The following is a 21346-nucleotide window of genomic DNA, read 5'->3' on the forward strand; positions in this document are numbered from 1 at the left end:
TGATCCAAGAGCCTTCAGAGCCTTGCATTTGGGGGGCAACCAGCAAGAACATGCAGCAATACTAAAAGTCCATGGTGGGGCTTCCCTGGTGACGCAGTGGTTGAGAGTCCGTCCGCCTGCTGATGCAGGGGACACGGGTTCGTGCCCCGGTCCGGGAAGATCCCACATGCCGCGGAACGGCTGGGCCCGTGAGCCATGGCCGCTGAGCCTGCGCGTCCGGAGCCTGTGCTCCGCAACGGAGAGGCCACAAAAGTGAGAGGTCTGCGTACCGCAAAAAAAAAAAAAACAAACCCAGTCATAAAGGAATACTTGCCCCAATTTAGAGTTGAGGAAAGTGGCTCAGAGACATGAAATGACTTGCTCAGTGGTGATACCCTTTGGGGAAGTGGTGGTTATGCATCCAAAAATTAGAAGTCAAGACACCCAAATCCCACCCCCATTCCTCTCCAGCACAATGCCCATTGGTAAGGACAAGTGTCAAATACCATCAGTCCAGGACTGGCTAGATAGTTTGTGGGGCTCAGTGCCCCTATTTCTAGAATTCTTGAACTTTAGAAGCAGAGGGGACCTAAATATAATCTATTCTGCAGGTCCCCAGCTGTGTTTACCAGAGACATAGTTGTCCACTGAGCTCCCTCAGAGGCCACCAAGAATGGAGGTGGGACACAGGAAAGGAAGGTTGGGGAAAGCCTCCATCCAAGCAGCTCCACTTTTATTGGGGTTATAGATAAGATTACTTTCGATTTTTTTTTTTTAAAGGAGGTGTATGCTCCTAGGAAATCTCAAATTTAGCTCAACTAAAATTTGATTTTAAAAGTAGAGAAACTAAGGCCCAGAAAGGCCAAGTGATTTGGCCAAATTTACACAGTAAGTTACAGAACAATGTCTCACCCTTGCTCTCCTGGCTATCAGACAAATGTTCTTTCCACCAGGCTGGGGGTGGCCTCAGATAAGTGCTAAAGCTGTTATATAATGAGATGTGCTTCGAAAAGCAGACGGTACCAATCCACTACCAGAAAGCCATGCACTTTGAATTGCCTGGCCAGACATGACAATGACCTCTCCTACCAGCACATGCAACAGACTGCCTGAAGTCAGACAGCCTGGCGTGACTCTGAGACACTGCATAATGAGCTAGCTGATGTTCATTTATTCACGATTTCATTCAAATATTTAATGAGGGTTTATTATATACCAGGGACTGTGCTAACTGCCAGGAGTACAACTGTGAAAAATAAATTTTGATTAAGTTACTGAAACTTTCTTACTCATTCATTCAAAAATATGTACTGAGCACCAACCATGAGTTAACCACTGTGCAAGGGCATTGCCCTCAATGGGTTCCAGGCTAGTGGGAAAGAGGTAAATGAGAACTTATAATACAGAATAATAAGTATCAAACAGAGGTGCATTGGAGAGTACATAGGTGCACCCCACCTGGCTTTGAGGGTCCAGAGAAAAGTCCTGGAAACACTCAAGATGAAGCTGAGATCTGAAGGAGAGGGAGTGACAGTAGCCCAGCTACCTCATCTGTAAAATGGGAATAATAATAATATCTTCCCCTCAGGGATGCTGTGAAGGTCCAAAGAGATATTCATGTGAAGCGTCCAGCCTGGCACACAGGGATGGCATTACATGTTACTTCTCTCCCTATCTTCATACACACAGGAGCTGACCAGGGCCTTCTGTCTGTCTGTCTGTGGCTGATGAACAAGGAAGTCAGCAGCCCACATAGGAAGAAATCTGGCTCCAGCTTCCTTAGCATCAGGGTCCAAACAAATAACCAGGCCCAGACACTGGCCTTGGAAAGGAGCCTGCACGGCTGGCCACTTCATTCAGGAATTTCACCCTGTGGCAAAGACTGTACCAAACACAGTTTTCCTCCTGAAGTGGCTTCCTCCCCCCTACCACCACCCGGCACCAAGTGATTTATGTCCCATTGAGGACCTTTTCCCCTTCATAGCCCATCTGGCCTTCCTGCCTCAGCCTGCAGGGAGGGTGTAATCCTGTGTTTGCAGCTTTACAGATGGTTTCTATGGAAATTATGACAATATTACAGTTATTGTGGAGCCACGTCACTGCTAATTGAATGAGGAGACGGGACTTGAAAGGGGAAACGTGGAATCAAATATCAACAACCTAAGTCCTTAGCAACAATGACTAGTTTTTCGTAATGTGGTTCCTACCCACAGCAACAAACAATAACAAACTAGTATTTTTCTTGTATTAACAATGTGAAGAAGGGTTATTTCTCAAATCCCTTCTGGAGATTACACAGAGAAGATAAAAATCAGGCCCTAAGCCAGTGCTTACTGGCAATAGTCAGAAATGAGAATCTCACTTATATGCGGAATCCTAAAAAAAAAAAAACAACCAAAAATACAATTCATAGATACAGAGAAACTGGCGGCTGTGGCCAGAGGCAGGGGAGGGCAAATGGGTCGAAGGGGTCAAAAGGTACAAACCTCCAGTTACACAATCAGTAAGTCACGGGATGTAATGGACGGCATGGGGACTACAGTTAATACTACTATATTGTATATTTGAAAGTTGCTATGACGGTAGATCTTCAAAGTTCTCGTCACAAGAAAAAAAAATCTGATAAAAGAAGAAATGAGAGCAAGGTAAAATTTTAGATACAGGTTAGAGAATTGAGGGGTGTAACTTAAGTAACTGAATACTTCTAATTTCCACCATGTCACACAAGACCAGGCTACAACTGCATAGGATTTGGTGTGGTTTGTTAACTGCTTTCTCTAATCATCAGAAGAGCTTTGCAGGGAACTGGGAAATAGAAATGCTTATTTAGGGAAAAGGAGTGGTCAGCACCCATTAATGGTTCCCAAATGTTGAGACGATAAAGCAGCCATAAAACCAGACCTCCACTGAGGGTATCTTGCCAGCACTGTTCTTTACTTTTCTTGTGGCCTGTATTTTCTTCCCTGAGAGGTTTAATCTTTTCTTTTTGATCAACTACGTCCTGAGGTGTATTTAAACAGGATTCTTTTCTTTGAAAGAGAAAATGCAAAGCTCTTATTCAGTTTGAAAAGCAACGCAAGGTCACTGTAAAAAAAAAAATGTGAAAAATGTTCTGAAGAAATAGAAAAAAACATAAGTTAATCCACTATCCCACTGCTAAGATTTTGTTAAATTTCTGTTTACTTTTTTATTGTGGCTGAGAGTGTGGGTTTGGGGATTCAGACAGAATTCTGGCTTTGCAAACTGTTTGAGCTCATGCAGGTTACTGAACCTCTGTAAATCTATTTTCCTACTCAAGTTGTTGATGGTGACTTCCTTCAGAGAGTGGAGGGACTAACCCAGGAACACCTTCTCACGCCTCTATGCTTCCACAGCATTGTTTTTAATGGCTCTATAGTGTTCTGTCCTATGAATAGGCCATAAGTTATTTACAATGTCCTGCTATGAGTCAGGTGTTCTCTATATTTAATATTAAAATAAAAAGCGACTTCCTATAAATAATCTCTAGTCCTTCCTTTGCTTCCTATGTATTATTCAGCAGAGGGGTTCAATTCACCTAGTTTATAGCAAATACACTGTGCACATGTGACTGTGGTGAACATGAAGGAAGAGCAGCCAGGAGCGAGTGGTGGGTCCTGCCCTCACAGAGCTGAGCTAGTGTGCAGAGTGGAAAGAGCGCTGGGCGGGGAGATAGGAAACTTGGGTCTTAGCTCCACCCTCCCAACCCCCTTCTCGTAAGTGTGTGACTTGGGTATGTGACCTAATCTCTTTTTTCTCATTTGTAAAATCGATGTAATTAGAGAACTTCCCTCCAAGGTTTTTGTGAACAGAATTAAACTAATAAACGTAAAATGCTTTAAAAAGTGCCTGGCACAGCACCATTCACAATAGCCAAAAAGGCAGAAATGACCCAAATGTCCATTCGCTGGTGGATAGAAAAACCGAATGTAATATATCCGCACAATGGAATATTATCCCGCCGCAGAAAAGAATAAAGTACTGATGGGTGCCACAACATGGATGAACCCTGAAAACATTATGCTCAGTGAAAGAAGCCAGACACAAAAGGGCTTCCTAGTATATTTTTCCATTTATATGAAATGGCCATTACAGGCAAATCTAGAGAGACAGAAAACAGATTAGTGGTTGCCAAGGGCTGGAGCGAGGGGGGCATGGGGATCAACTGCTTAATGGGTGGAGAGTTTCCTCTTGGGGTGATGGAAAAGTTCTGCAACTAGATAGTGGTCGTGACTATACAACATTGTAAATGGACTTACTACCACTGAAATGTACTTTAAAATGGTCAAAAATGATAAATTTTGTTATGCATATTTTACTACTGTTTAAAAAAAACAGTGCCTGGCCTGTAATAAGCACTCAATAAATTTTATTTTTCATCTTTATTCCCATCTTGAGCTCTCAGTTTTCCTATTTCTAAAGTGAAAGAGACAAAATGGTCTTCGAAACGGCTTCTAGCTCTGAGATTCTCCAGTCTAGTCGGAAAAATCTGTCTTGTGATAGAGAACTCTTTTCGCGAATATCCATTTCCTCCCCTCCCCGCCCTCTGACCTGATGCAGGCCCAGCTCCCCGCTTCTGAGCGCTCATTTTTTGAAGCTGCCACCACCTCTTCCACACGAACCCTTCAAGTACCTGACAGATCCCCGATTGCTGGTGACCCGGAAGAGGCTCATAGTGGACGCTCAGTAAATATCTGTTGGACCCACGAATGGTTGAAAGAATCAGTGAAGGAAACAGTGAGTGGATAGCCACTGACACTGCCTGCAGGCCTCAAGGGGAGCCAACTGCAGCGGAGCTCCTGACCCCTAAGTCAGGTTTCCTGAATGGTGAGCACACATCTTCCAAGAGGTAATAAACACCGGCCCAAGGATACCCTTTCCCTGAAAATTCCTAATCACCCTTCTATTGGACAAGCCATTATGTCAGCTCTCAAAGCTCCCCATTTTTAATCTGTTGACAAGTCTTAAGAGTAGGAGGGTGGTTCTCTTTCTGCTCAGGTTCAAGTAGGCAGAAGGAAATTAAAAAAAAAAAAAAAAGAGTGAGTGAGCCTAGCCTTCTCCCCGTTCACTTAATACTACCACCTTCTGTTAACATCTCCAGGAGGTCTTTTCCACAGGCCCCTCTCCTCTCTGCAGCTCCAAGCTGTTTCCTGCCCTCGCACCTCTCCTTTTTCGAGCACCCCAGTAAAGCTTGATCTCCTCCTTCCTAACTGTTCAGACTTCCTTTCTTTCTTTCTCGCTGTCGTGTCCAGGTCATCCCCCTCACCCTCTCCCTTTCTCCTGTCTGCTCTTTACAAAGCCTTGTCTCCACTTCATATTTCATTCTCTTAAAATAGTTTACATAGTTCTCCTCTCCATGGTCAGATATGTATTTATTTTTAATGACCTCCTCGAATCTCGGACACCCGGAAAGGGGGTCAGGTGTTTCCGAGCCTTTTAGATGATCTCGTGTAGTTCCTATACCTACTTCAAATTTCTACATCTTTTCCTATTGACAAGTTGCCATAACTCACTCTGCCATTCCAACATACACGCAAACACACACACATACACGCAAACACACACACACACACACACACACCTATGCCCCTTTTCTTATATTCAAGATCAGGGGTTAGCAAACTATTGCTCTTGGGTCAAGTCCAGTGCAACACCTGATGCTGCAAATAAGGTTTTATTGGCACACAGCCACAGCCATTCATTTACATATTGTCTATGGACAGCTTTGCCATACAGAGCTTAGTAGTTGGGACAGATAGCTTATAGCCTGAAAAGCCTAAAATATTTACTATCTGGACCTTTACGGAAAAAGTTTACAAACTCCTATTGTAGACAACTGAGTGACACCTAATCCTTTTATTTGCAGACACTTAGCTGAAAGCAAGCATTGCCAGATACTGTCTTCATTTCAAATCACCTCCACCCACTTCAAACTCCCTGTTCCCCACCTGTAATCTCACTGGCTTCCTGACTCTCCCTTGGTGGTGTGTAGAAGAAAACTGTATCTCTGGAAAGGTTTTCCCTCACTACCAATTATGTGACATATCATCATTTATCAACTGTATTATTTTCTTTCTTACTCAGTATCCATTTATCATACAATTTTCCATTTCATTGGCTTTATTTATTTCTATCTAAGTGACAGGATGTAGTCAGAGGAAAACAGCCCTTCCCCAGCCCACTTCCAACTCCCTGTAAACACTGCATCTTTTCTCTATGGTGGACATAGTCTAGCTTCTTGGAAATAAACCAAGTGATTCCGCCCTCAAAAGAGACTGTCATTAATAGTGGTGTGTGGGCTCCAGAGTCCTGCAGACCTGGATCTGAGCTCCATCTCTGCCACGATCCTTTGAATACTATCTGCCCTTAGCAAGTGCCTTTAAATCAGGTCAAGCAACCAGCAAGCCACAGCACCCAATAAAAATAATTATTAGACGAAAGCAAAAATAAACAAATGGGACCAAATCAAACTTACAAGCTTCTGTACATCAAAAGAAACCACAAACAAAATGAAAAGACAACCTATGGACTGGGAGAAAACATCTGCAAAGGATGCAACCAACAAGGGCTTAATTTCCAAAATATACAAACAGCTCACACAACTCAACAACAAAACCACCCAATCAAAAAATGGGCAGAAGACCTAAATAGACATTTCTCTAAAGAAGACATACAGATGGCCAACAGGCACATGAAAAGATGCTCAACATCGCTAATAATTAGAGAAATATAAATCAAAACTACAATGAGGTATCACCTCATACCAGTCAGAATGGCCATCATTAAAAAATCTATGAATAATAAATGCTGGAGAGGGTGTGGAGAAAAGGGAACCCTCCTACACTGTTGGTGGGAATGTAAATTGGGGCAGCTACTATGGAAAACAGTATGAAGGTTCCTCAAAAAACTAAAAATAGAGTTGCCATATGATCCACCAATCCAACTCCTGGGCATATATCTGGACAAAACTATAATTCAAAAAGATACGTGCACCCCAATGTTCATAACAGCACTATTCACAATAGCCATGACATGGAAACAGGCTAAATGTCTATTGACAGAGGAATGGATAAAGAAGATGTGGTACATATATACAATGGAATACTACTCAGCCATCAAAAAGAATGAAATAATGTCATTTGCAGCAACATGGATGGACTAGCAATTATCATACTAAGTGAAGTAAGTCAGAAAGAGAAAGACAAATACCATATGACATCACTTACATGTGGAATCTAAATTATGACACAAATGAACTTATCTACCAAACAGAAACAGACTCACAGACATAGAGATCAGATCAGACTTGTGGTTGCCAAGGGGAAGAAGGGGTGGGGTGGCGGGTGGAGTTGGACTGGGAGTTTGGGGTTAGCAGATGCAAACTATTACATAGAAAATGGATAAACAACAAGGTCCTACTGTATAGCACAGGGAACTGTATTAAATATCCTGTGACAAACCATAATGTAAAATAACATAAAAAAGAATACATATATGAATAACTGAATCATTTTGCTGTACAGCAGAAATTAACACAACACTGTAAATCAACTATTCTTCAATAAAGTAAATTAAAAAAAAATAATTATTAGGCATTTGGTGCATTTCAAGACAACTATCTTGAGTCCCTCTCTACTTCTTCCTTCCCTTGCTCTATCTCCTGGTCTCCTTCTAGGGCCTCCTAGCTTCCAGTATTTTCTGCTTTAGCCACTGAGCTCACCTTTGGACTTGACCAAACTCTGCTTTCCTATTTCGATTCTGAGAGCCCCATCCTCTTACTCTCCAAAAAGTCTCACCAGTAGATATTTTATTCTGGATAATCCTCTTAGCCAAGCCAGTGCTAGGTGCTCGACCCCATTCAGAACTAATTCTTAGCTGCCACCACATACCAGGAGAACAGCAAAGTGGTATAAAAAGCAGTTGGACAGTCTAAGAGCTTAAATCCTACTTTGTCCATTTCTAGTTATATGACTACAGGAAGTCAAGTAATCTCTCTGAGATTCAGTTTCTCTCCCAGAATACGTAGCTATTAATACCTATTTTGTAGATTTATTGTGAGGGTTAAAGACAGCAGTACCTTGCATAAATTAGTATTCCATAAGTGGATCTTTGCATTAGAACACACCTTGAACCTCATATTTGTGCCCTAAACTCAAGGAAAAGTAAAATAACAATAGATTTTGGTGGGAACTACTTTGGTAGAGAAAAATTCTATTTTTTCATGGATCTCCTTTTACAACTTTAACTTTCTTCCTGTCTATATTTTTATCTCCAGCTAAGATTTAAAATCTTCTTCTTCCCATGTCTTTTACTTTGTCCCCATTTACCTGGCTTTGTGTCCCCTTAATGTCATCTGCTATTGAGCAATTTGGCCGAGACTGTACCCGTGTTTCTTACAGAATTTACACAAAATACTCTCCTGGCTTTATACACTGCAGAATCCTGCCGCGTGAAGTTTCACATAGCAAACAACCATTCCATACTCAGTGTTCCTGCAGCTCAAAATGACCACACCACAGGTGTCCATTTCTAGGAATTTTCCACTGACAAATGGTAATGAAGTGAATATGCAAAAAGATTTAGCTAGAAGGAGGTCTAGCACTTCCTTATTTGCAGTAGCAAAAGAAGAGAAAGTAAAAATGAAGTCAAAACTGAAAACAAAAATATAAATGTCCAATTAAAAGGCATAAGTGATTAAATATGTGATGCCTCACAGTAGAATACTATACCTGCTATTATAAGTTATATTTTGGAAAATCTTTGATGCTCTGTAAAGACGCCATAATAACTTAAGTTTAAAAAAATAGTTTAGGGTTTCAGATCCAACATGTAAGGAGCTAAGAAGTTGCCACTCCATCCTGACGAGGAAAATGCTGAGCAAACTAACACACAAACAACTCTTAACGTGAGGACACAGGGAAAACCACTGCCCCCCAAACTGGAGAATACAGAATCACAACTTACCTGAACAGAAAATCAGAAGCAAACACTACCAAGGGAACCAGTGCCAAGGTAGGAAAACCTGAACTGGGATTGATGAATTGCTGGAGGCTCAGCTTGGACAACTCTGAGGGTTAAAAACTTCAGGGGACCCAGTTATCCAGTTAACAGAGAACCCTCACAGTTCTGTGACTGTTACCTCCAAGAGCTTCCCCTGGTCCTCAGAGTGAAAAATCAGAGAAAAATCCCCTGCTGCTTCTGGCAGGGGGAGGAGAAAAAGAACCCTTTTGAAATACACCAGAGCGTTCTGTTCTTAACAAGGCCTGCCTTCAGAAGTAACTAATTTATCAGAGCCTAACCTCCCTGAGGGGGAGGAAATACCCAGCACTAGCCACCTCCAGCCTCCTGTGTGGGAGAAGGAAAATAGGCAACTCCAGCCCCCTCCAGCCATCCTGTCCCACCTAATAGGTGGCAGGGAAGGACTGTGAAATTGGTGAAGTTCACAGTTCAGAGGCACAGGTTCACCAAAAGACTGAGACCTAATCATAGCACTACAGAATGCTTCCCCTACATCCACATCTTACCACCACATTAGAAAAGGTCTATTTATTGTAGTTCCTTTTACCCAGTACATTGTGTCCAGTTTTCAAAAAAAAATAACAAGGCAGGGACTTCCCTGGTGGTCCAGTGGCTAAGGCTCCAGGCTCCCAATGCAGGGGGCCCCGGTTTTATCCCTGGTAAGGGAATTAGATCCCACATGCCACAACTAAGAGTTTGCGTGCTGCAACTAAAGATCACACATGCTGCAACAAAGATCCTGCATGCCGCAACTAAGACCCAGCACGGCCAAATAAATAAATAAATATTTTTAAATAATAATAATAAATAATGAGGCATACTAAAAGCAAAATAAACAAACCAACAAAAAAATACCCCACAGTTTGAAGAGATTGAATAAGCATTAGAAACAGAGTCATATATGTCAGGAATGTTGGAATTATCAGACAAGGAATTTGGAAAAAGTATGATTAATATGTTAAGGGTGTCAATGAAAAAGGTAGACAACATGCAAGAACAGAGATATAATATAAGCAGAGAGATGGAAATTCTAACAAACAATCAAAGAAAATTGCTAGAGAACAAAAACACTGTAACAGAAATGAAGAATGCCTTTGATGGGCTCTTTCGTAGATTAGATACAACTGAGGAAAACCTGAACTCTGAATTTGAGGTTATAAGCACAGAAACTTCCAAAACTGAGGAAAGACAAAAAAGACTGAAAAAGAAAAAAAAACCAGAAGAGAATATCCAAGAACTTTGGGACAACTACATAAGGTGTAACATGTACGTAATGGGGATACCAGAAGGAGAAGAAAGAAACAGAAGCAATATTTAAAGCAATAATGACTGAGAATTTCCCCCAAATTAATGTCAAGACACCAAACCACAGATCCAGGAAACTCACAGAATGGTAAGCCAAAAAAACAAAGCAAACAAATGAAAAAGCTACACCTAGGCATATCATATTCAAATTTCATTAAATCAGAGATTAAAAAATCTTGAAAGAAGCCAGAGGGAGTAAAAATATCTTACCTACAGAGGAGCAAAGATAAGTACTGCATCTGACTTCTCAGAAATGATGCAAGCAAGAAGAGAATGGAGTAAAATACTTAAAGTACTGAGAGAGAAAAAAAAACAGACTAGAAATCTGAACTTGCAAAGTATCCTTCAAAAGTGAAGGAGAAGTAAAGACTTTCTCAGACAAACGAAAATTGAGGGAATCTGTCGGCAATAGATCTGCCTTGCAAGAAATGTTCAGAGAAGTTCTTCGAAGAGAAGGAAAATGATATAGCTCAGAAATTTGGATCTACATAAAGACAGGAAGAGCACAGGAGAAGGAACAAGTGAAGACAAAAAAAAAAATTTATTTTTAATTGATCTAATATGTAACAATTTGTTCAAAATAATAATAGCAAAAATGTATTCCTTTATTTATTTATTTATGCTTATATATAAGTGAAATGAATATCAGCAATGACACAAGGAGCAGGTGGGAAGAAATGAGAATATTTGGTTACTATATGGTACTTGTACTACCTGTGAAGCAGCACAGTGTTATTTGAAAAGTAGACTTGGGTTAGTTGTAAATGTATATTGCAAACTCTAGTGCAACCAATAAGAAAAGTAAAAAAGAAGTATAACTGATATGCGAAGAAAACAGAGAAAATGGAGTCACATAAAATGCTCAATTAAAATCACAAAAGGCAAAAAAAGAATGGAAGACAAAAATAAGAACAAAGAACAAGGACAACAAGTAGAAAACACTAACAAATACAGTAACTATTAACCCAACTATATCAATAATCATTTTGAATGTGAATGGTCTAAATGCACCAATTAAAAGACAGATTGTCAGAGCTGATCAAAAAACACAACCCAGCTATACGTGGTCTACAAGAAATCAACTTTAGATATAAAGACACATATAAACTAAAAGTAGATGAATGGAGAAAAACATACCATGCTAATACTAATTAAAAGAAAGCAGGAGTAGCTGTATTAATTTCAGAGCAGACTTCAAGTAGGAAAGTTATCAGGTATAAAGAAGGGCATTACATAATGATAAAGGGGTCAATGCTAAAGGAAGGCATAACAATTCTTAATGTATACATGCCTAAAAACAGAGCATCAAAGTATGTGAGGCAAAATCTGATAGAATTGCCAGGAGAAATAGATAAATCCACTGTTAGACTTAGAGATTTTAACACCCCTCTATCCAAAATGGACAAATCCAGCAGGCAGAAAATCAATAAAGACATGGTTGAACTCAACAGGACTATCAATAAACTAGATATAACTGATAGCTACAGACTATTTCATCCAACAACAGCAGACTATACATTCTTCTCAAGCTCACACAGAATATTCACCAAGATATACCACATTCTGGGCTATAAAACATACTTTAACAAATTTAAGAGAATAGAAATCATATAATATTTATTCTCAGACCACAATAGAATTAAACTAGAAATCAATAATAGAAAGTAGCTGGAAAATCCCCCAAATAGTTGGAGATTAAACAACACCCTTCTAAGTAACACACGGGTCAAAGGAGAAATCTCAAAAGGAATTTTAAAATGTTTTGAGCCAAATAAAAGTGAAAATACAACATACCAAAATCCGTGGGATGCAATTAAAGCACTGCTTAGAGGGAAATTTATAACACTGAATGCATATATTAGAAAAGAAGATCTAAAATAAATAGTGTAAGCTTCCATCTTAAGAAACTAGAAAAGAAAGACAAATTAGATCCAAAGTAAGGAGAAGAAAAGAAAGAATAAAAATTAGAACATAAATCAAAAAAAACAGCAATAGAGAAAATTAAACGAAAAGCTGATTTTTCAAAAAGATCAATAAAATTGATAAGCACTAGGCAGGATAATTAAGGAAAGAAGATAAGACATAAATTACTTATATCAAAAATAAAAGAGGGGACATCACTATAGATCCCATGTACACTAAAAGGATAATAAGGGAATATTATGAAATACTCTACACCCATAATTTTTATAATCCAGATGAAATGCACTAATTCCTTGAAAGACACAATCCGCTAAAACTCACACAAAAAGGAATGGACAATCTGAACACTTAATGGTGAGAAACTCTAAGGAACTGACATTATCCACCTTCAACACTTACAGTAATCAAGACAGAGTGGTTTTGGCAAATGGATAAAGAAATAGATTAATGGATCAGAATAGAGAACCTAGAAATAGAACCATATAAATACAGGCAACTGATCTTGGACAAAGGAACAAAGGGAATACAATGGAGCAAAGATAGTCTTTTTCAACAAATGGTGCTAGAACAACTGGTCATCCACATGCAACAAAATGAATCTAGGCACAGATCCTATACCCTTTACAAAATTTAACTCAAAATGGATCACAAACCTAAATGTATCAATAAAACGCAAAATTCTAAACGCCTAGAAAATCAGATAGAAGAAAACCTAGATGACCTTGGGTATGACAATGACTTTTTAGATACAGCAACAAAGGTACAATCCATGAAAGAAATAATGGGTAAGCTGGACTTGATAAAATTTAAAAACTTCTGCCCCACAAAAGAAAATGTTAAGAGAATTAGAAGCCACAGACTGGGAGAAAATACTTGCAAGAGACACATGAGATAAAGGATTCTTATCCAAAAAATACAAAGAACTCTTAAAACAATAAACAATAATAAAATGAACAACCCAATTTAAAAATGGGCAAAAGACCTGAACAGACACCTCACAAGAAGAAGATATACAGATGACAAGTAAGCATATAAAAACATGTTCAGCATTGCATGTCATTAGGGAATTGCAAATTAAAGCAACCATGACATACTACTACACACCTATCAGAATGGCGAAAATCCAAAATAGCGATAACACTAAATGCTGGCGAGGATGTGGAGCAAAAGGAATTCTCGTTCATTGCTGGTGGGAATACAAAATGGTACAGCTACTTTGGAAGACTTCTTACTTCTTCTACTTTGGAGATTTCTTACAAAACTAAACATACTCATCATATGATCCAGCAATCACACTCAACTTACTCAAATGAACTAAAAATTTATGGCCAAGAGAATGGACTTGAGGACACGGGTGGGGGAGGGAGAAGCTGGGGCAAAGTGAGAGTAACATCGACATATATACACTACTGAATGTACAATACTTCGCTGGTGGGAAGCAGCCGCATAGCACAGGGAGATCAGCTCAGTGCTTTGCGATGACCTAGAGGGGTGGGATAGGGAGGGTGGGAGGGAGACGCAAGAGGGAGGGGACATGGGGATATATGTATGCATATGGCTGATTCACTTGGGTGTATAACAGAAACTAACACAGTATTGCGAAGTAATTATACTCCAATAAAGATCTATTAAAAAATAAATAATAAATAAATAAAAGAGAAAAAAAATTATGTCCACACAAAAAGCTGCAAATGAATGTTTACAGCAGCTTTAAGTCCTAATTGCCAAAACTTGGACACAGCTAAAATGTCCTTCAGTGAATGTATAAATAAACTGTACTTAATCTAGACAATGGAATATTTAGTGCTAAAAAGAAATGTGCTATCAAGCCATGAAAGGACACAGAAGAAATTTAAATGCATATTACTGAGTAAAAAGAAAGCAATTGAAAAGGTTAGATATTATATGATTCCAACTGTATGACATTCTGGAAAAGGCAAAACTACAGAAACAGTAAAAATATTTATAGTTGTCAGGGGTTAGAGGAAAGGGAGGAATAAACAGGCGGAACACAAAGGATTTTTAGGGCAGTGAAAATACTCTGTATGATACTGTACTAATGGATACATGTCACTATACATTTGTCAAAATCCACAGAATGCACAACACCAAGAGTGAACCCTAATGTAAACTATGGACTTTGGGTGATGACAATGTGTCAATAGGTCCATCAATTGCAACAAATATACCACTCTGGCGGGGGAAGCTGATAATGGAGGAGGCTATGCAAGAGTGGGTGCAGGAGAAATATGGGAAATCTCTGTACTTTCCACCTAATTTTGCAATGAACCTAAACCTGCTCTCAGAAATAAAGTTTATTAAATGTTTTAAAAAGTGGTAAAAAAAACTGTTTAAAAACAGATAATACCGCATGTTCCCACTTTTATTTTGGAGTAAAGAAAATACACTCTTGTGTTAATGGCAGTTTTCTCTGAGAGATTATGACAAAAGGCAGTTTATGTTTTCCTAACGGGCATCTATTTGGTTCACCTTTGTTCCTCTAACATTAGTTTTTGATTGCTCACCTACATAGCTGGTGCTTAGTAAACGTTTTGAATCAATGAGAAAAGAGAAAATTAGTGCATGAAGGGAGATTTGGGGACTCCTCATCATATTTATGGTGACCCTTGTTATCCACACCCCAGTGGCCCAACCCCAGACATATATTTATAAAGAGTACACTGAGCAGTAGCCATCAGCTGGCCTGCAGCCTCATCACAAGCCTTCAATGGTTTGAAACTTTTCTCTTAGATGTTGGTCCATAAAAGATGACATGTCCCTGAAGAACTCAGGCTGACAGTGAACTCATTAATGACTATTATATTGATATTAGAACCACTGACTGCTATGGCTTTGTTCCAAAGATCATAGACTTACAAGCACTCACCCAACTGGGTAGGCAAGATGAGCCACCAGGGTACAAGAAAAAAATATCACGATTTATATTTATGATGATATCTCTTCATTTTTAGTTTGTACTTTTCTTTGTATCTAATAATGTCATAAGATATTAATATATTATTTGTATATGTAATTTTTATATATGCACATGTGTGTACATATATGTACAGACACATATATAGAAAGAGAGCATGCTCAAAAAATTTTTGCATAAAGGTACACAATCAGAAAAGTTTATAGACCACTGGTCCAGCCCCTTCATTTTAGAAAGGAGGAAACTAAAACTCAGAGAAAAGGGAGGTACCTTTCCTAAATTGTATAGCTAGCTGGTTAAAGGAAGCTAATGCTTTATCCAGTTGTCTTTTCTGCCTCATCTCACTGTTTTTTTGATGGTGTTGAACTATTTTTTGAATGCCATGTGAGTCCACGTTAAGAGTACAGATATATTTTAACATGACATTTTCCTGAAAGTTTAGTTTTTTAAAAGTGCTTACACACCCGAATAGACCTTCTGCCTCCTCTTGCAAAAGAAGGGCTGAACTTGCATTCAAGGATTCCATTCCCCTCGGCCAGATTTCCTCTTCCTAGGAAGCTTTATCCACTGTCTCACAGGAACATTATTTGATTACTGGAAACTAATCATAAAGAGAATCAGCTATAGAAATCACTCACAGAAAAGTATCACAGACCAACCTCTCTGGCTTCCAAAACATTACTTACAAGAGCCGTCAGCAAAACCTTGTCTCCAGGGCCCATTACTTTGAGGGAACTCTGCCAATCGCAGCATTACTTAGAAGGCACATTTTTTATGTCCCTCAAATGCCTACTGTCAGACTAAACTAAAGTTCTGAATGGTTTCAAACACACCCAAGTTTGGCTAAGTAAATGTACTCCCAGATTCAAGTGTGGCCTGAGGGCCAGGTAAGTAAGAACTTCTTTTCCCAGCCTGAGTGCAAACTTTAGTTTGTCCGAGCAGCCTTGCAAAATTCATTTACACTACAGCGTTTCGATCTGGATGACTAGAGAGGCCTTTATAAGCCTAGAATTCTATTGCCAGCTGTCTTCCTTTGTGTAGGTGAAGGAGGAAGACTTCAATTTCTCTGAATCATTTTGAAAACCATCACCCAGGACAACAAAGACAAACGGTAAAAGGTAAGAGGCACAGCTCATTTGTTTCAAATCCTCTCCTCCTAGACCCCAAAGCCCTGCTGACTTCATAGGGAAAAATCTTGCACAAAAGTGGCCCACGTGAGAAGCGGGGAATTAGAAATGACCCCCAGTTCCCGAAAGGGAGTTATCAATAACTCATAATGTCTTTACTTTTGTTTTCACTGGATGACAGAGTCTGCAGAATCATTTGCTCTTGGCAGACTATATATCATAATTCTCCTCCCTTTAGTAATTTCCTCACTGCTAGAAGTGATTTCCTTTCTGCATGCATGGAAACCATCTTGACAAATGGTGAAAAAAATATTTACTTTTCACTTAGAACTGCTTTTTTATGTACTGTCAAAAATCATAAACAAAAAGTTGTGTTGAAGAGTTTGGCAATATGAATGCCTATCATGAGAAAAATGTAAATACATAATTTAATAAGGTGTTTACAAATAGATCCAGAACCACAATAGAAAGAGCCAGTGATACCTCAAACCTGGAACATGGCATTTGGAGTATAACTCAGTGACATTTTTTACATTTTTATTCTGCCAAACACTTTTGTTATTTAACCCTTTCATAATTTATTCTTGTATTAACTAAACTCATTTCCTTCAGGTGGGAATTAATAACTAGGTATGCTAGAGACAAAGCATATTTTAATTTTATCATGATATCTTAAAAACCTCTTTCTATAGCTTCAAAATCAACTTGGAAGAATAAGGATTTTGCAGCAAGTGTTCTCAAAGACTGAGCAACTGAGCTCCAAGAATTCTGAATAATGGACTGGCAGGGAGATGGAGACGGTTTCTAAGGTGTATGTAGTGGGAAGGTCCGTCCTTGCCTTGCATTACAGTAACATGTCCGGAAAAGACATAGATAAAGAGATAGAGATAGAGATGTCAGGCACATAGAAAGTGCTCAAAAAGAGATATTTATTATCAAATCTGCAGACAGTCCAAAACTGGAGTAAGGGATATTGTACTATAGAATTAAGCTTCAAAATTATCATTATAATAGAAAAATAAGCAAAATGGTGATGAATATTACAGAGGGAAAAAATAAAATCCTGCCGTTAAAATTTTTTTTTCCTTTTGGTTTTGTTTTAAGTTCAACTGTACCAACATAGTAGGTAGATATCCTGGCTTATGTGGAAAAGTTTCTGAAGGCTGAATGACATGGAGTTTATTATGGAGACAACAGTAGGACTTGGATTAATGAATTATTATGTGTAATCTTTACTACAGATACATATGTTGTGTATAAATCACGGAAAGTAAGTAGCCTAATGCATTTTGCCATGGCCATATCCCATCTAGAACACTGTGTTCAGTTCTGGGCACTATATTTTCAAAAGAATATTTACAAAATATAGTATAACCTGAAAAGGAAATCCGTGATAAAAGGCTCATACAATGCAGAGCTGAAGAAGCTAGGAATAATAAGGCTAAAAAAGAGAATTTTAGCAAGAATGTGATAATTGCTCTAAAACATATAAAAGGCAGTAAAAATCAATGAGTAACAGTAACAAACATGTATTGAGCACCATACGCAAAGTAGTCACTGTTATCTGCATTTTGCAAAAGAGAAAAACTAAGGCACAGAGAATAAGTTACACATTTATGGTCACATAATTTGTAAGGGTTGAGCCAGTTTTCATCCCACTAATGCACCCCAGATCTGGGAGAGATCTTAAAGCTATTTCCCAAATATTTCTAACCTCTATCTTACAGGATCCCAGTAAGACTGTACTTTCTCAGTTCTTCTGAAGTTGGACATGGACTGATGATTTGCTCTGGCCCATGAAATATGAGCATAAGTCATGCTCGTGACTTCAGTGTGGGAGTTTAAGAGTCTGTGAGCAATTTACCACGTGCTTTTCCCACCATGGATGTGAGGACATGGGACCTCCATCAATCTAGGTCTCTGAGGAGCAATAATGAACAGAGCGGCCCTGCAGATCCATCACAGACAAGGAGCAGGAGCAAAAAACAGTTATTGTTTGATTAAGCCACTGAGATTTGGGGACTGTTTGTTACTGTGGCATTACCCCACCTTTTCTGACAGATACACAAGCCTACATGCCTAAAATGATTAAGATATCTCAGAATAAGGAAACATAGTTATTCTTATATTTCCAGTGGTCAGAACTGAGAATAGTTTGTAGAAACTGCAGGTGGTAGACTTGGGCTTATTTAATTTTTTTTAACGTAAAGTCATCCAAAATGGCTTCATGAAGAAGTGAGCTCCCTGAAAATGGCAGTATTTAAACAGAGGCCAGATGATGATTTTGTACCTATGTAGCAAAAGAGATGGCTTCGTTAAGGGGGTTTTATCAAACTTTTATCCAGCACCTCCCACGTGCCAGGCATTTCAGCCACAAAGATAAATGCAAACACCCGATCCCTATCCTCAAGGAGATAATCAAGTTCAGAAGTAGATAACCTCTGCTGTCTCTTCTAACAGTGTGATTCAACCAAATTAGAGATAATAACATGGTCTGGATGAAGCTGAGAGCAAACCCAAACTTAGAAATAACCATGTAGCACTAGAAATCCTGGTTGTATGATTATTTTTCAATTAAGAGGCAAAAGTACAGGGTTTGCAAAAGGAAGGAAAACGAAAGACTTGTTGGGTTTAAAAGAGGAACATTTTCCCTTTCTCTAGTTACCATTCTTAAATCTTGCAAACCAGGCATATTATCTGGCTTACATCAGGGGTGTTCCAGCAAAGGGAATAGCACTGACTCAGGGCAATTGTTACCGACCTTTTCCATCACCTCTCCCACCCCTTAGAGTCAGAAAGGGAACATTTCAATACTGATCAAAGTCAGACCTGAAGAAAGGCAACAACCTTTACCTAGGGCCATTCTTCAGCTTAGAAATCAGCCAAACCCTTTCCAAAAGATCAGAAGATTTTCCTAGAAGGGTATTTGAGCAAGGCCTAGAGAAATCCCGTATACTAAGGATGATGTGAAAATCACAAACTAAGTAAGTGATTCCAAGGCACAATGACATTGTTCCCCAAAGGCACCTTAAAACAGTACTAATTTCGGTACTTTCTTTCCCACTATTAATACTTAAAGCTTTATTATTTTTAAACTTCCAAAAATCACACAGTGCAGAGAAGTCCTGTCCTTTCGCTGGCTCGCTGAATTTTAATGGAAAAACATCTAAAACTTGGGTTAGCATTAACTGTAATAGTTCTCAGGCAAACATTTCCATTTCAGGTTATTATTCATAACAGTATTAGTGCAGTATAATATATGCAGCTAGATTTTGCAGCCATTATCTAGACAAGGGTGAGGTATCCGATTACTATTGTTCCCCAACTCAAAAGCGTCCATTTGAACTCTCAATACTCCAACTCTGCCCAGGCCCTGAATTTTCTGGACTATGGTCCTGATTTTCTATGAAATAAACAAATAAATCAGGGCAAGCTGGGTTTCAGTGCCATACCTTAAGTCAGCTCAGTGTGACATGAGTTTCTAAAAAACACACACACAAGAAATTGGCTTTGGCACAAGGAAAAGCAGCAGGGAACTTGCAGCTCGCGCTAGTTCAATGTGTACCCTTAATCCTCTCGCCTATTTTTTTAAAAATACAATTAATACTCTTCCAAAGACAGCTGGATCCCCAGTCTTGTGCCAAGCTACCTACACAAATATACTCTTTACAAACAGAGATGTGAAATGTCGATCTAGGACAGAAGAGAGGCATGGGGTTTTGGGTGTTTAGTCTAGTGGCTCCACACTCAAAAGTTTCAGGGACAGAGCTGATGTCGGAAGAGTGAGAGGGGAGACCGCCCACCCTGTACTTTCATCCGGGTACTATGGAGATGACCCCATTTTCCCAGGACCAGTCTGCCCTCTGCCCTGGTGACCTGGGTTGAGATTTAATCTAGAGTCAGAGGGGAGACCGAGACAATTGTGCTAATGAGTACTCAGACCTAGAGAAGGGCTGGAAATCACTCAGCCCTCCTGGGCTGGCCCGGCTGACACACCCACACAGAACCGATGGCCTGGGGATGCGGCAGGGAGGCGAGGGGACCCACGCACCCCGTCCCGCGCGCACTAAGATGCTACAGTTGAAGACACGCGCGAATAATCCAGATTCGGGCCGGGAGGGCTCGCTGCACTCAGAGGAGGATGCCCTTTTCCTCCCCCTAGTCCTCTATCCCCTTGCAAAGTGAGCAGGAGAAAGTTGCGCCTGGGCCATGGCGCCCCGGGCTGGGAAGGGAACGAGGGCAGGCGGAGAGGAGATCCGGGCCCACCTACCTTGTCCTTGGGGCCGAGGTTCTGCAAAACCTCCTTGCCCGTGGCGCTCCGGATCTCCACCCCAGCGGGAGCGGGCGACGCGGGCGCGGGCTCCCGGCTCTCCTCTCGGCCTTGGCCCCGGCGCGGTGTGTCCCCCTCGGCGCCGGACCGGCTCCCCGAGCCTCGGGCGCTGCCCTGGCTGCTCCGGGGAGTCTTCGCGCCCCGCTGCCCCACGCTCAGGGCATCGAAATCCAGCGTCTTGCTCTCGAAGGCGCCCTCCACGTTGCAGAACATGCCGCCGTACTTCTGCCGCGGGACCTGGTCGGTGGTGCCCGGCCTGGCCAGGTACACGGGAAGATCGTCTTCGTGGGAGCTGTCCCAGCCTCTGCGGCCCGAGGCCATGGTTGGATCGCGACAGTGGCCCACGGGTCCTCTTCCCGAGAGGCGGAAAGGGCAGCCGCCGGCAGCGTGCGCCGAGCCACAGTGATTGGAGAGGGAGGAGGCGCCTGAGCCTTCGCGCCAGAGGCGGCAGTGCTGCTCCGGTTCCTGCCAGTCCCCTGCGAGCCCCGAGCCAGCGAGCGCGGCGCGGGGGCCGGAGCGGCGGCGTGTTCTGCTCGCCCGCCTCGCCCGCCCTCCCGGCTGCACCTCCTGCGCGCCCAGACCCTAACGTGTGGCCTCCCGCGATCACGCTTCCCCGCCGCCCATCCAAAGGAGAAATCCAATTTGGCGCGCGCGCGCACACACACACGCACGCTTCCCGCTCGCCGAGCAACCCTCAGATTCACCCTCAAG

At 40.7% G+C, this 21346-nt stretch overlaps 1 protein-coding gene across 2 annotated transcripts in view; it reads right to left on the bottom strand.

Annotated features, from left to right (window-relative positions):
• Window positions 1–21002, bottom strand: part of DPYSL3 (dihydropyrimidinase like 3) — a 114279-nt gene extending 93277 nt beyond the window's left edge. The window contains exon 1 of one of the 2 annotated variants that reach the window (XM_029217756.1): window positions 8962–8999. Coding sequence is in view for 1 of the 2 variants with exons in the window: in XM_029217753.1 (XP_029073586.1) it covers window positions 20576–20956 (381 nt within the window). In the remaining variant the exon portion in view is untranslated. Of the gene's footprint in view, window positions 1–8961; window positions 9000–20575 lie in introns of those variants that run through there. The other variant, XM_029217753.1, reaches the window with a different exon arrangement.
• Between the last annotated feature and the right edge of the window lie 344 nt (window positions 21003–21346).

This window comes from Monodon monoceros, unplaced genomic scaffold, assembly GCF_005190385.1.
Source record: "Monodon monoceros isolate NGI ecotype Baffin Bay Population unplaced genomic scaffold, NGI_Narwhal_1 Super_Scaffold_12, whole genome shotgun sequence".
In the NCBI taxonomy this organism is placed as follows: domain Eukaryota; kingdom Metazoa; phylum Chordata; class Mammalia; order Artiodactyla; family Monodontidae; genus Monodon; species Monodon monoceros.